The following is a 15120-nucleotide window of genomic DNA, read 5'->3' on the forward strand; positions in this document are numbered from 1 at the left end:
AGACACTGAGCCGGTTCAAAGACTGTGGGTCTTGGATGAAGGAAGATGACGAAACAAGAGTCCTGACCCAATCCGAATCCTATTTTGACCTTTACACAAATAAACCACCACCCAGCAAACACAAAACGTTTTCGACATCATTCGCAAAAGGTTATAAAAGGTTGTCAGAAAACGTTTAAATGTCGGGTTATATAAAGGGTATATTAAGAGTATAAAACGTTTTCATAACCTTAAAAACATTTTTGATAATCTACTGCTCAGCAAACAAAAATGTTTTACAGAAAACGTTTAAATGTCGGGTTATATAAAGGGTATAATAACGTTTTAATAACATTCTAAACACATTCTTGAAAACTTGATACAAAACATTTTAAACAGAATGTTATTTTGGGGTTGAAAAAATATTTTGCGAAACATGTTTGCCCAAAATATTTTCAATAACGTTTTAAAAACGTTTTCATGACCTTTATATAACCCGACATTTAAATGTTATTAAAAGGTTTTGAAAAAAACATTTTAAGAACATTTCTGTGTTTAATGGGTTCAAATATTTTAACATAATGTAATTTAAGTATTGACACAATATTTGGCAAAAATGTTTGCAAAAATAGTTTACAATAACATTTTTTGAAAACATTTAAAAATATTGTTGTAGTGTGTTTTCATACAAAACGTTTTAAAACGTTATCATGACCTTTATATAACCCGACATTTTAATGTTATTAAAACGTTTTTACCTAAACCAAAAGCCAAAATAGAACTTTTAAAACGTTTTTGTGTTTGCTGGGGCAGCCCCTTCTTCGTCACATACAATATTTTTATAAAAACATCCAGTGTTAATTAAACAAAAATCTTTTTGTATTGCGCTGGTATAGGAGTTGCAAGGGCCTGATACTTTGCTGATATCGAATGATGAAATTCGCCATCTTCCTCCTGTGAAAAAATTTGAAGAATAGAAGGCTGACGTTGCGCAAAAACACGCAGTCCTATGTAAGTGTATAATTAGGCCTATTTAATGATAAAATGAACAACCACTAAATATTCTTGTCAGTGCTGCAGTGCAAAACTTCTCTTTAACATTACATTAAAATAATAGTTACATTGTAAATTGGAACTGACACCAATTTTTTTCAGGAATTCTTGTTTAAATGGTCAATGGCTGTTATGAAATCATTGATTGTCGTGTGGGATCTGCAGGACACTCTGATAACATTCTTCAACCACAAGAGTAACCAACTCAGCAAGCGCTCCTGTCAATCTGACATATGCACTAGTATCGTATTTATGGAAACACACAGCGTCATCGGGAAGGGCTGTATCACAATCTGGAACTGAAAATAAATAAGGGAAATATTAAATTTAAGCATGAAGCCAATCAACAAACCAATCAATCAATTTAATAAATTATCAATCAAACCAATAGTCGGGCTCTCATTCACGCGCGGATGGGAAATAGTGTTCACTTTATGTTTGATACGGTTTCTAGACTGAAATTTTGCGTAGAACACGCTCCCGTAGTCCACTTTAATTAAAAATGTGCTCAAAGTGCCTTTTCCCGGGGGGACCCCCTACAATGGGGGTCAAAATTACTAAAAATGTATTCTAAGGCCAATGGTGGTGATTTTGGTGTCTAAATATATGTTTATGGACATGAGAAGGTCATTTAGACAATTTACGAAATCCAAAATGGCTTACTTATGTTCTAAAATTCAAAATGGCGGCCAAAATGGTGAATTTTAGCCAAACTTATTTGAACGGCTTTTTCAGGCCGATGGTGGTAATTTGAGTGTCTATGAATATGCCTGTGGACATGAAAACGTTATTTACATAGTTTATCAAAATCCAAAATGACTGCCTTATACAAAAAAATTCAAAATGGCCGCCAAAATGCCGAAAATTATTCTAACTTATTTGAACGGGGCTCTCGGGGGCCGATGGTCATGATTTGGGTGTAGGTATATGTTTGAGGACATAAAACATTAATTTATATTGTTTAAAAAATCCAAAATGGCTGCCCTATGCCCCAAAATTCAAAATGGCGGTCAAAATATCGAATATTAGTCTATATCATTTGAACGGCATTCTCAGGCCGATGGTGGCGATTTTGGTGTCCAGTTATATGTTTGGGGACATGACAAAGTCATTCAGCTAGTTTACAGAATTTAAAAAAAATTGCCCTATGGTCCAAAATTCAAAATGGGGGCTAAAATAGTGAATTTTAGTAAAAATTACTTCTTAGGCTGCTGGTAGCGATATTGGTGTCTAGGTATATGTTTGTGACATATTGGCCCCTATAGTGTACATGACAAAGTCATTTAGATAGTTGATGAAATCTAGAATGGCTGCCCTATGCTAAAAAAAATCAAGTGGTGGCCAAAATTGCAAATTTTATATTGATTTTATCTAATTATCATATAGACACCCGAGCCCTTGGGACATAATTTTTGTTTTAAATCTAAAGTCACCGTGTCACAATATAATCACTTATAAATGGAACATAGATGCCCAAAATATTCAACATTAACCAAATGTTAATACTAATACACACTATAAGGATCACATTTGATGTCCATTGATCTATTATGATTTAAAAAGGTAGTCCAGAGACGATTGAAAATGTTGTATATCCCGTAAAATGTAAACTATTTCTATCTCTAAACCTGGGCACTTGAAGACCTTTGGGGCCATAATATGAAACATCATATAATAACCATTACAACGTAGAACTGAGCAGGGGGGTTGTACCACCACAAAGGTTTTTCATCCGCCATAAAAAAAAAACACGCGTATTTACGTCCAAACGACTTAAGCTAATCGTAGATCCATCCATCCATTGCGCTCATTTTAGTGATAAAATTTTTGCCCAAGCACCTTACCCGTGAGTAGGACCGACCATCACAGATGGCCATGGGGTGGGGGAGACGATGCCCATCATGATTTTCATTTCACTCTTGTAAAATTATTCCAAGATATATTGACTTTTTACTTGTTAGTTAGGTTGAAATAGCCATTTCCTTTTATATTTATGGGAAAATTCGGTGAAAATCGCACTTAAGATTTAAAATAAATTATTGTAGATTTTTTTGGCCGAATCTATTTTGCCTATACTTCTGTAGATAGCCAAAATTTCCCAATTTTACAAGGGTGTGCTCACATTATTACGTCATAGCGATATTATGTGATGAATGTGGACTTTTTTTGGATTCACTGGAGAGAGTGGATATATAGTTATTATTTTGGTACCAAATATAACGGCATATGACGTTTGTAATTGAAAATGGGGGGTTGCAACAGACCCCTTTGTAGTCCGTGTATATGGCTCAGTAGTTCTAGGGTTCTAGGGGGGTGTTGCCCCTAATTTTCAATTGTATTTGGTACCAATGTATAGCTATGGGTCTTGTCTATCCAGTGATACCAAAAGAAGTACAAACATTCCCCACATAATATCACTATGACGTCATAATGTGAGCACATCCTACAAAGTTGAATATATGAATGCACAACCCACCGAAGTCCATACTTTGGCCAAACTGAGTTAAGCATGGAAAATTGTTGCTTATACATAGGCCTATCCTATGTATAAAAGTTTAACCCAAATCAACCCTCTACGTGGGTCTAGTATTAGCAGGTGAAATCCAAAATGGCCTATACCCGGCATGTATAATATATATATGATACACATTTGTTTTTTAGTTTTCTCAAAATCACTTTCGATGGACTTGGGTGGGTTTTGTATTCGTGTATTCAATTCTGGGTATGTACTAAAGTATAGGCAAAATTGACCTTCTTTCAAAAATTCTACGAACATGCGATTTTCACCGAATTGTCTCCTAAATATAAAAGAAAATGACTATTTCAACTAAACTAACAAGTAAAAAGCCAATATATCTTGGAATAATTTTGCAAGAGTGAAATGAAACTGTATTTACTGTAGAGACCTATGGTGGGCCTCACCCCCCTCTATGGTTAATCATCTTTGGTGATCGGTCATACCACGGGTAAGGTGCTGGGGTAAAAATTGTATCACTTAAGATAGCGCACAGGATGGATCTACAATTAATTTAAGTCTTTTGGGCGTAAAGACGCGTGTTTTTTTTTTATGGCGGATGAAAAACCTTAGGGGTGGTACAACCCCCTACGTAGTTCTAGGGTTAATTACTTTCCTTAATTGCGTTATAATGATTATTATATTTCATATTATGGCCGATTTTCAAATACCCCGGTTTAAAGAAATCGTTTACCTTTTACGGGATATACAACAGTTGGCCACCTTTTTAAATCATAATAGATCAATGGACATAAAATGTGATTATTTGGTTAATGAATTTGAACTTGAATTTTTTTTAGCATAGGGCAGCCATTTAAGATTTCATCATCTAAATGACTTGGTCATGTACACTATAGGGCCTATATGTCAGAAACATATACCTAGACACCAATATCGCTACCATCGGCCTAAGAATGATCTTTCAAGTAATTTTTACTAAAATTCACTATTTTAGCCGCCATTTTGAATTTTGGACCATAGGGCAACTTTTTTGGATGTTGTAAACTAGCTGAATGACCCCAAACATATAACTGGACACCAAAATCACCACCATCGGCCTGAGAATGCCGTTCAAATGATATAGACTAATATTCGACATTTTGACCGCCATTTTGAATTTTGGGGCATAGGGCAGCCATTTTGGATTTTTATAAGCAATATAAATGACTGTTTTATGTCCGGAAACATATACCTACACCCAAATCACGACCATCGGTCAGAGCGCCGTTCAAATAAGTTAGAATAATTGTCGGCATTTTGGCAGCCATTTTGATTTATTTTGTATAAGGCAGCCATTTTGGATTTTGACAAACTATGTAAATAACTTTTTCATGTCCAAAGACATATTCATAGACACTCAAATCACCACCATCGGCCTGGAAAAGCCGTTCAAATAAGTTTGGCTAAAATTCACCATTTTGGCCGCCATTTTGAATTTGGGACCATAAGGAAACCATTTTGGATTTCGTAAACTGTCTAAATGACTTTCTCATGTCCATAAACATATATTTAGACACCAAAATCACCAATATTGGCCTTAGAATACATTTTTAGTATTTTTGACCCCCATTGTAGGGGCACCCCCCGGAAAAAGCACTGTGGGCACATTTTTAATTAAAGTGGACTACGGGAGCGTGTTCTACGCAAAATTTCAGTCTAAAAACCGTATCAAACATAAAGTGAACACTATTTCCCATCCGCGCGTGAATGAGAGCCCGACTACAAGAGCTGTAGGCATTCTTATATTGTTTGTAAAATGTTTGTGAAATATAATAAAGAATTAAAATAAAAAAAATATTATGTGAGAATATATCTTAGTTTTGACTATTTCTACTATTGACAACTATAAATCAGAAAATTCAGCAATCGATGTCTTCATAATCACTAGGTCTATACATGACATGACATTGACAGCGATTTGACCAAGTAAAATACTATCAAACCTCATTAGTATGCATGTTATCTACATAGTAATAATATTACTATTCACATTGTTAGATTGTCAGACATTGACGACCAATCAGTCTTGGGAGGGATGTGTGTGTGCGTGTTTTTCCATCTAAAAGCTTTTTCTTTTTTGATCTAAACATAACGAAACATGCACGTTTAAAAGAATATAAAAAGAAAAAAAAATGGTTGAAATCGGTCAAGAACTGGTTTCGTTCAAAACATGGAAAAATACCTTTTTGACCGTTTTTAAGAGCTAATGAGTGCTCATATCAGTGCAGCTTACTTGTTAAGTTTTCGTTCTCATACCATTTAAGAATCTTCGTGAATATGTGTGGTCTACCATGGCCTGAAAAACAAGTAACAAATAAGAGCCAATAATGTATTAAATTAAATGCAGGAGTGATTTACATTTTAACCAAAATCATTTCAATCTTTGCGCATTTAAAACGGTCTCTTTCTTACATAATGAACCATTGTGACTGAACGCAATGACGTGTGACGCTATAATTTGGTCCATATGGGTAAAACAAATACGGCTACACATAGCTTTTTACACGTTTGCATTTTTTCAAATATTTTTCGGTTTATTTTAAAAGTATTTAGGGGGAACTTATAAGTTGTGGACCCTATATTTCCAATAGTGTGACCTGCAATCGCTAGCCGCGTCATTGATGACCGCCTGAAAGTTTATGGGGCCAAGTGCCCCCCCTTATTTTGCCAGGGGGGAATGGTCCATACAATCCCCCCCCCAGGTTGACGCTTGTATGTGGTTTTCTGACAAAATTAATCTTATATTTGACCATTTTAGCCCCAAAAGTGCAAATTTTAGCGCGCTACGTGCAAATTTATTCCACTTTTGCACCATATTTCATCAATTAAGCTTCAAAATGGCAAGATCTTTCGCCCGCTTCGCTCGCATTTGACCAATAAACTTATTCTGTCGCCAAAAGGTGCTGTTGACTACACGTCAAGATGTTTTTTCCAACCCCAACACCCCCCCCCCCCAAAAAAAAACCATCAATCGCAACATCAAAATTTAGGATATCTTGGCATGGCTGTGTTCTTTATTTGGCCAACATGGAGGCTCTGCACAGTTAAACGTGTATGCTTCATATCCCACTATGGTACATTAAAGTTTGTCCCAGTAAATATTAAATAAATTCCCTTTAATATTATATGTTAATTACCTAGTTTATACGTGTCATCTGTTTGTGGTACTGGAAAGTGAACGGTAATTACACCAATAGAAAGGGTCGGCTACGCATGAAAAATCTTAAGAGAAAATTAATAATTTCCATTAGTTGCGAAAAGATTATAAATAGATTAAAATAACAATGAAAATGTTACAGTAGTGAAAATATTTCAACATAATATATATGAATGATCCAATATTGTTTTCTTATATTTATGAACCACATACATTCACGAAAAAAGCAGAATATAATGTATCATGTAACTATATATGTGGCCTACATTTTCCATGTTCTTAAAAACTTCTTTTTTTTTGATACAGTAAGCAAAATAGTAAGGTACCAGTTATGATCACCCCATGTATATCCTTAACAATGTGATAATTGGAACAAGCAGCCAATAGCTGAATCTTTTAGCTCGAATCTAATACCTCATTTGTTGAAATCGTACAAGAAATAAAGACACGACGATCCAAAAAAATCCAAGAAAGATGTAAATTCAAAAGTTGCAGTGATTAGTACTTTAAAACTAGCGTCGTGTTTTCATTGATTAGAACAAAATGCAACTTTTGATTTCGTTTCTTCCTTAGATTTTAGATCACCGTTTCTTTAATTATCAACCAATTTCAACAAATAAGGTCTTAGAGAGCTAAAATGTACAGGTACTGGCTGCTTGTTTTAATTTTGGCATATTTGTCTTTGTTTAGGATAATACAGGTGTGAACATAACTGGTACCATAAGTCTTTTGCTTACTGTATGCTATATATATAAATTGCATATGTGTTATAAAAAAAAGGCACAAAGTGAAGAGATTATATTCAATATATTCAACCATGTTATGCACTCAGTACGCCACTGACCAGCTTCTTTTGTTATGCATAGTCGCGCTAAAAGTCGATCGATACATGTTGAAATCACCACAATTCAGAGATACACCTTTTACTATGAAGTTCATTTTCTCGGCCAATTAATATCAAGCAATTTTTTTTTTTTTAGTAATTTCAATTAAAAACATAGTCCTTGGATATACCTTTATAAAATTTTGTTGTTAAAATTAGGCATGAAATTGTCGTCCGTGAGCTTTTTTCGGAATTGATGTTTTTTGCGTTTCAAACTAATATAGTTCTGCCAAAATGTCCTTATTTCTAATATAACCAGCAGAAATAATCGATATTTCTATTGTGGCTTTGAAACTCATCCATCCATGGGTACATTCGCGAGTTGAGAAATTCTAACAAAACTATGGCATATAGCCCTATATGATGTGCTTTAGAAAGTTGGGAAATATCTTTCGAATTATCCCCTGAAATGACGAAATCTTAGTGTTGAGGCCTCTTCACCACGGAGTACCTTTAAACACAATGTATTATTTGAACATGTAGAAGGAATATTAACTCTATCATATCGTCATGAATTCGGCAGAGTGACGAATCGAGTATTGTTTTTGAGCAACTTGAGTTACTGTATGCTTGTGATCATGTTTCAGGCGATCTTTCATTTCCACCAAAAATTAATGATAAATCTTACTTCCCGACGTAGATATTGAAATTGTGATTTGGACGAATCGCGCTTAAGTGCGATTAATGAGTTTGACCAAAAGACGAATCGTATACTTAGCTGTACAAATCAGGTTGATCTATTGTATAGTGTAGCTGTAAATTCCGAATTTTCTATATTACATGTCGTATACTGAAAATTTTTGATACCAATAGGTAGCTATAGGTATCTTCTATCCAGTGATGCCAAAATAGGTACAAACATTCCCCACACGATATCGCTATGGCGTAATTATGTCAGAGCGCCGTCGCAAAAATTGGGAAATCACAGAAAATTATACACAAAATATAGGCCAATATTGTTATATCTACTCTAAAATCCTTGATTTCAACCGGAGTTTTCACTAAATATTACGGGGATGACTAATTATAACTTATATACCAAGTTTAGAATCTATAGCCTTAGGACAACCAGCAATTTTTACATAAAATCCCTAAATCAAGGATGAGTGCTATAATAGTTTACACGTAGTTGAATGCGGATTCGTCCCCGTATGTAACTCTTTGCGCAGCGATTGACACTTTTTGGATTTAGCATAAAGCCGAATAGCTGTAAATACCTGTTTTGAGGAATATATCGATTGTTTCAGAACATGCAAGTATTGCAAATAATTAGTGCACATTCACTTCTATAATATACATTTCAAATGAGTGCTCATGAATGTTCTCATATTTTAGAAGGGCCGATGGAATGGTCCATGCAATATTTTCAAACGCCGTTTACTCAGAACAGCGATTTTTGCGGATTCGTCACTCTGTCGTATTCATAACGATATTATCATATGACCTGCTTGGTAACATGTTATTTGAGATCTTCTAAAGTCGTGTTTACACAGTCGGACTTAAATCACTTATTACCGGACTTAAATTATGTCGGTAATAGTATCGGATATAATTGGCAGTGTGAATAAGCGTCGGATATAACTATATCCGACGTAATGTGCTTTAAGTCCGACAATTTAAAGCCGAAGATGGGCAGGGTTAAGAGCTGTTAAGACCGATCGAAACGTTACGTCCGGTAATAGTAATTACGTGTGGACAGCACTTTTTGGCTGTCGAATATAACTGTGAGTATATCACTCGCGCAAAATTTTAAGGAGAGCAATTTTCTGCGTGATATCATCATGGCTGCAGCTGCAAATGTTAATATAAATAAACACAACAGAGGGGTCAATTGGAATGACAAGGAAACATTGGCCCTCCTCAAAATCTAGAGAGACCCGGAAATTATTCCTGGGATAAAATGAAGCTTTGGAAGGAGATAGCCACGCTATAACATGACAAGGGATTCCCCGTACGGTCGGAGGAGCAGACACATGTTAAGATTAAGGCACTGAAAACTCTCCATTGCACCCACCATGACCAGATGAAAATGAAAAGTTCAGGCGCAGGAGCAATTGACCATCCTTATTTGGATGACCTACACGAGTTTCTAGGGGGGGAGGGGAAATGTAAACCCTCCAGAGGGTTCAGTGGGGCAGTATAATGGCCCTGGATGAAGATGGAGATGAAATTTATTAAGCTATAAGCATGATAACAGAAAGGCATGCAATTGAATTTTATAAGATGATTAATATACGGGGTGTCAAAAAAATTTCATGACCAAAATGTAGGGAGTCACACGATGATTACAGATAGTGTGTTTATTGTATTCAAAAAGACTGATGCCTGTTTGGTGTAAACGGTGGGGTGGGGGTGGGGTCATAAAATGTTTGCTTCCGAAATAGGGGAGGTCGCACTTTTTAGAGAAGCCGACTTTTTGTAAATTTGGGATCCTCCTCCGACAAAAATGATAGCATGATAAGGGCAGTCATTATTATTTTTCATTATTTTTGTCATTGTTTCATGGATGTCCACCATGTAGGGCCTACATGTTTAAAAATGCGATATAGAGCTAAGTCTACTGTAACATGGGACTACTTTGTCAAACTAAAATAATAATAATAATAATAATAATACTATTGGTCTCAATTTTGGAACTTTAGAATTTGCATTTTTCTTACATGACATACTTACCGTATTGTCTATACGTACTTTTTCCTAAAGAGGGGTGTTTATTGGAATTGAATTTTCAGTGAAAAAAAAACTTTATAATCGGGTTAAATTTTCTCATGGTGCTCCTGTAGGATGGATTTATGACCAGTAATAGGCTTATCGGATATAAACACATCGGACACTGCGATATTGCCGACTAATGTAGACGCGCTAAGGGATTAGCGGAAAATATTTAATTCGATCGGACATAAGCCCAGATAAAATATTACCGGTAATAAGTGCATGCGTGAACACAACTTAAAATCTTTGTTATATCTTTGTGACTATAATTCATTTCTGCATATGGAGACCCATTGTATTTTTTTTTTGCGTGTTGTTTGCATTTTGTGAAGAAATGAGAATAAAAATGGTCAAAGTAGTATGCAAAATGACTGGGCAAATCTTCTATTGGTGGCATCGGTATCAATGCAGCTTACATACTTATAACTTTAGGTAGAAGCCAAAAGGTGGTACATCGCTGCTGTTTTAAATTCACTTCATTTTGGAAAGCTTACTATCAACGGATTTCGTTAAAATTTTGGATAAGTGTTGCTAACGCATTAGAGATAAGGTTGATATGTAAAATTGGAATAAGTGGTTCTCGATGACTTCATATGAACTTGGTGATTTTAGTGCTCCACACCTAAAAGTTTTCACAACCAAACTACAGTTATGTTGAAAAAATTATATTTCTCTTCACCTATACCACCAGATTAGTTTTTCATAAGCTTCAGTTTTGTGATTTTGGTACCAATTTTACCTTCGTTTGTCCAATCCATTTCAACTAGACAATCTAAAATTTTACTCACCATTTACATCCATTCCCAAGAAATGTTATTCTATCCATTATAGCATTATATATCCAGTAGAAGACAAACTAGACAAAATATCAAACTTGATGCCTCATTATGCTATGTTGATATATCACATGTTGTTTAAAAATGGATGCCTTAATTTGACCTCAACCAGGTGACATATATCCTGACCTACAATGACCTATAACCTTATAGAAACTTCTTTTCCAAGCATCACATGATAGAGGCTACATAGTATTAAATTTGCTATACCATTCATTGTGGAAGAGATATTTTAGCATGCCTGGTTGAGCACAGTCTGAAGATGGGATAACAATAGATATAATTTATTCTATTCAAGTGCTCTCCTTGAATAGAATAAATTATGCTTTGTTATGAGGCACACATCTGAGTTACTATAATCTCATAGTAACAGGTAAACAAAAAAGTATACAGGGCAAAAATTATATACTAAAATGGTTTAAAAGTACTTTGTAGGTAGAGATATTTCATAAGTTCAGGACATGAGGTGATGAACATATTTATGTACTTCGTAAATTTGCAGAAAAAAAAAAAAGAACAGGGGCGTCATGTCAAGGGTTCGTTATATCCCGTATGTTTGATTGGCCCTCCTGACACCAAACGAGGCACCCAATTGGCTCCCCCATGAAAACATCGTGTGACATCACGAGGGCGAACCCATTTCAGCAGCAGGGATAATTTTGTGTTTCATTTGACGAGCAAATTAAACTGTATTATGTTATTTTGTAAAGTAAAAACGTTGACCTCAGAAAAAGCTAAGAAAAAATATACAGTACCAAGCATTATAGTTTTCGTCTGTCATTTACCAAAAAAATGAAAACTATTGCTTTTTATTTGACCGAGAAAATTAATTATGAAGTGAAAATGTGTAACTAACATTTTTGCTTATTTCAACACCGAAGTTTATCGTTTCAAGCGCCTAATTTAGTGATAATAACAACAGCCACCGATTGACTACCGTTCTGCGTGTTATGTCTATTATTCAAATTTGCAGAACATTTGGACGCCACTATTGTAATCTACGGTGTACCATGAGGGACATGAAAACTTCAATCAGGTTTTTGCAAACTTCAATCAGTGTTTGCAAACTTCAATCAGTTTTTGCAAACTTCAATCAGTTTTTGCAAACTTCAATCAGTTTTTGCAAACTTCAATCAGTTTTTGCAAACTTCAATCAGTTTTGCAAACTTCAATCAGTTTTGCAAACTTCAATCAGTTTTGCAAACTTCAATCAGTTTTGCAAACTTCAATCAGTTTCTGCAAGCTTCAATCAGTTTCTGCAAGTTTCAATCAGTTTTTGCAAACTTCAAACACTTTTCGCTAACTTCGATTGTTTTTGGTAACTTCAACTAGTTTGTGCAAACTTCAACCAGATAACCATATAGATTTTATGATAACTTTTGGTAGCAGATTATGAGGAACATTAGTAGTGAGTCACTGTTTCAGTTTGCCTGATTTACATAATTCTAAATATAGGTACTAAGAGTAGTATATGCACAACTTGCTCTCTCTCTCTCTCTCTTTCTCTGGTGCCCTGAATATGAATTGTAAACTGTGATGTAAGACTGTGAGGAGTCTGCCTCAAGCAGCCTTGACCTAGCTGCTATCATTGCTGTGTATGTATAGGCTGCAGAGTCTATGCTGAGACATTGAATAATGTCGGTGGCCACCAAGCATGTCTCATGGGTCCTATCAGTTTTTGTAAACTTCAATCAGTTTTTGCAAACTTCAGTCAGTTTTTGCAAACTTCAATCACTTTTTGCAAACTTCAAACCCTTTTTTCGTTAACTTCAAACCCTGTTTATGCTAACTTCAAGCCCTGTTTTTGCTAACTTTAAACCCTGTTTTTGTTAACTTCAAACCCTGTTTTTGTTAACTTCAAACCCTTTAGAAGACAAACAGTACGGTGCACCATGAGGGACATGCAAAATTCTGTAATTATAAAACCCTAGTACACTTTTTGGCGGGAATTTTCGTTGACATGATACTATATAGGTAAGTGGTGCCAGTGGCGGCACCATGATTTTTTTCGTGGGGGGGGGGAGTGAATGTCGGGGTGGGGGTGGGCGTGGCGAAATCAACAAATATTGCGCAAAATTGCAGCAAAAAGTGCAAATTTTAGTAATTTCGGTTTTTTACTGGGGAACAGGGGGCAAGAGTTTTGTCTGGGGGAATTCCCCCATGGCACCGCAACTGAGTAGCGCGCATAGGGGAATGGGTCAGGGCGTATTTGGTATAGCCATGCCCCCACACCCCAAATGAAAGCAGGCAGAGTTTCTGTCCTGACGGTGCTCCCTAGACCCCGGCCCCAGACCCGTAACCGTCGCATTTTGAAAAAGTGGATTTTCCCCAACAATTTTGACCTTTTTTTGAACAAAACGTGCATAAAAAAAAAAACTCCGATCGGAGACTGTTTGGGTAAAAACGGGAGGCCTTTTGGGGGCATTTGGGGTGCGTCCGCTCAGCCCCCTGGTTATGGGCCTTCCCCCACATCACCCTGCCCCCTTCCAACACCACTGGACCCTAGATCCGGCCACAGTGGCAAGAACCAGAAAGGGCATTTACACTCAGAAGCCATGTCCCCTGATGCCCCCACCAAATTAAGTAACTTCAATGTAGCTTATGTAGTTTCCACCCCATCCATGTCAGTACTCGTGCTCCTGCATACCCCCCATGAAAATGTCTGGTTACGCCATTGAGACCCCCCCCCCCACGGCACTCACATACCATTATGTGTTGTCATCCTCAAGCATCCCCTTAGCCTAAACACCGCCCTTAATTGTGTGAAAAAAAATGAACCCTTACTGACCTTCACTGATCAACTCAAAATATGTACACCCTTTTCACTGATACAATAAAGTAGACTTAAGTGGAATATTTTCTAAGCACCATGCGGCCTGTACACAAAGCTGAAAGATGAAGGTCAGCCAAATCCAATGATATTTGGTATGTAGTCTAGCTAGGTCAGATGGTTCACAACTATGATAGTAAAAAAATCAGGTGACCCCCTGGGGAAATTCCATGACCCCCTAAAATTGGCCCTCTTTTGACCTGCCTCAGAATTGATACAGCTTAAAATGAACAACATTTGACATCATGAAAATGTCCTTTGAAATAACCTGGGTCTGACAGAAAGTTGAACATATTGGAATTGAACTATGCTTTATAAGATGACCTATTCAGAAAAATTTATTTCTTTTGATATAATTACGTAATATCATCGTGGAATTTGGGCAAAAACAGGATTTTTCATAATTTTGAAAGTAGCGAAAAAAGAGCATTTTCAAATCACATTTTCTGCTATATTCAGGCTAACATTGGATCAAACCTTTTGGATAATATAACCAACATGTTGTACTTCTGAAATATGTTTAAATTAGCGTGGGACTTTTTTTCCTATACTGCAGGGGAGTTTGTTGATTTTGGCGGATTTTCCGTTTTTGCTTTTTTTTTTTGTAGACTCAATTAACGTTTTCCAATGTATAAACAATACTAATTATTTTACATTCACAACACGGCTTCAATTCTCAACCAAGGTTATTATTGATTTAAGTTTGATAACTATTTTCATGTGGATTTTGCTCTTTTATTATAGTGGAATTTGTTAATTTTCATGGAATTTGCATATGAATCTCCCTGCTAACTAATGATATGAATCTCGGGTTTCTTAGATTGATATGATATTTATTTTGATTGCTGATTTTAGAAATATGTTTCTAATAACAGAATGTGTTTTTTTTAATGGAATTTGTTTTTTCCAAGGAATTTGTGTCTTTAAACATATTTTCGAAAGTGGAATTTGCAATCAACATTACACTGTTTAGGTAATGAATCATATTTAAAATAAAATTGACTAATATTTAGTTAACTGTTAGATCAGGCAAAAAACAACAACACATTTATAACAAAACAAAACAAACACCACGCCATACTTCATATAATATCTACTACCAATGCAATGGAATTTTCATTTCTTTTCAAAGGCGAATTTGATAATATGAGTTAT

At 35.7% G+C, this 15120-nt stretch overlaps 1 protein-coding gene across 1 annotated transcript in view; it reads right to left on the reverse strand.

Annotated features, from left to right (window-relative positions):
* Positions 1-1027: 1027 nt before the first annotated feature.
* LOC140144997 (uncharacterized) overlaps positions 1028-15120 on the reverse strand; it is a 42869-nt gene continuing 28776 nt past the window's right edge. Inside the window, exons 7-9 of the mRNA XM_072166790.1 lie at positions 6685-6769; positions 5781-5843; positions 1028-1331 (exon numbers count right to left, since the gene is read on the reverse strand). Of these exons, the coding sequence (XP_072022891.1) occupies positions 6699-6769 (71 nt within the window). The 3' untranslated portion in view covers positions 1028-1331; positions 5781-5843; positions 6685-6698. The remainder of the gene's footprint in view (positions 1332-5780; positions 5844-6684; positions 6770-15120) is intronic.

The sequence above is a fragment of the Amphiura filiformis genome, unplaced genomic scaffold, assembly GCF_039555335.1.
Source record: "Amphiura filiformis unplaced genomic scaffold, Afil_fr2py scaffold_111, whole genome shotgun sequence".
Classification (NCBI taxonomy): domain Eukaryota; kingdom Metazoa; phylum Echinodermata; class Ophiuroidea; order Amphilepidida; family Amphiuridae; genus Amphiura; species Amphiura filiformis.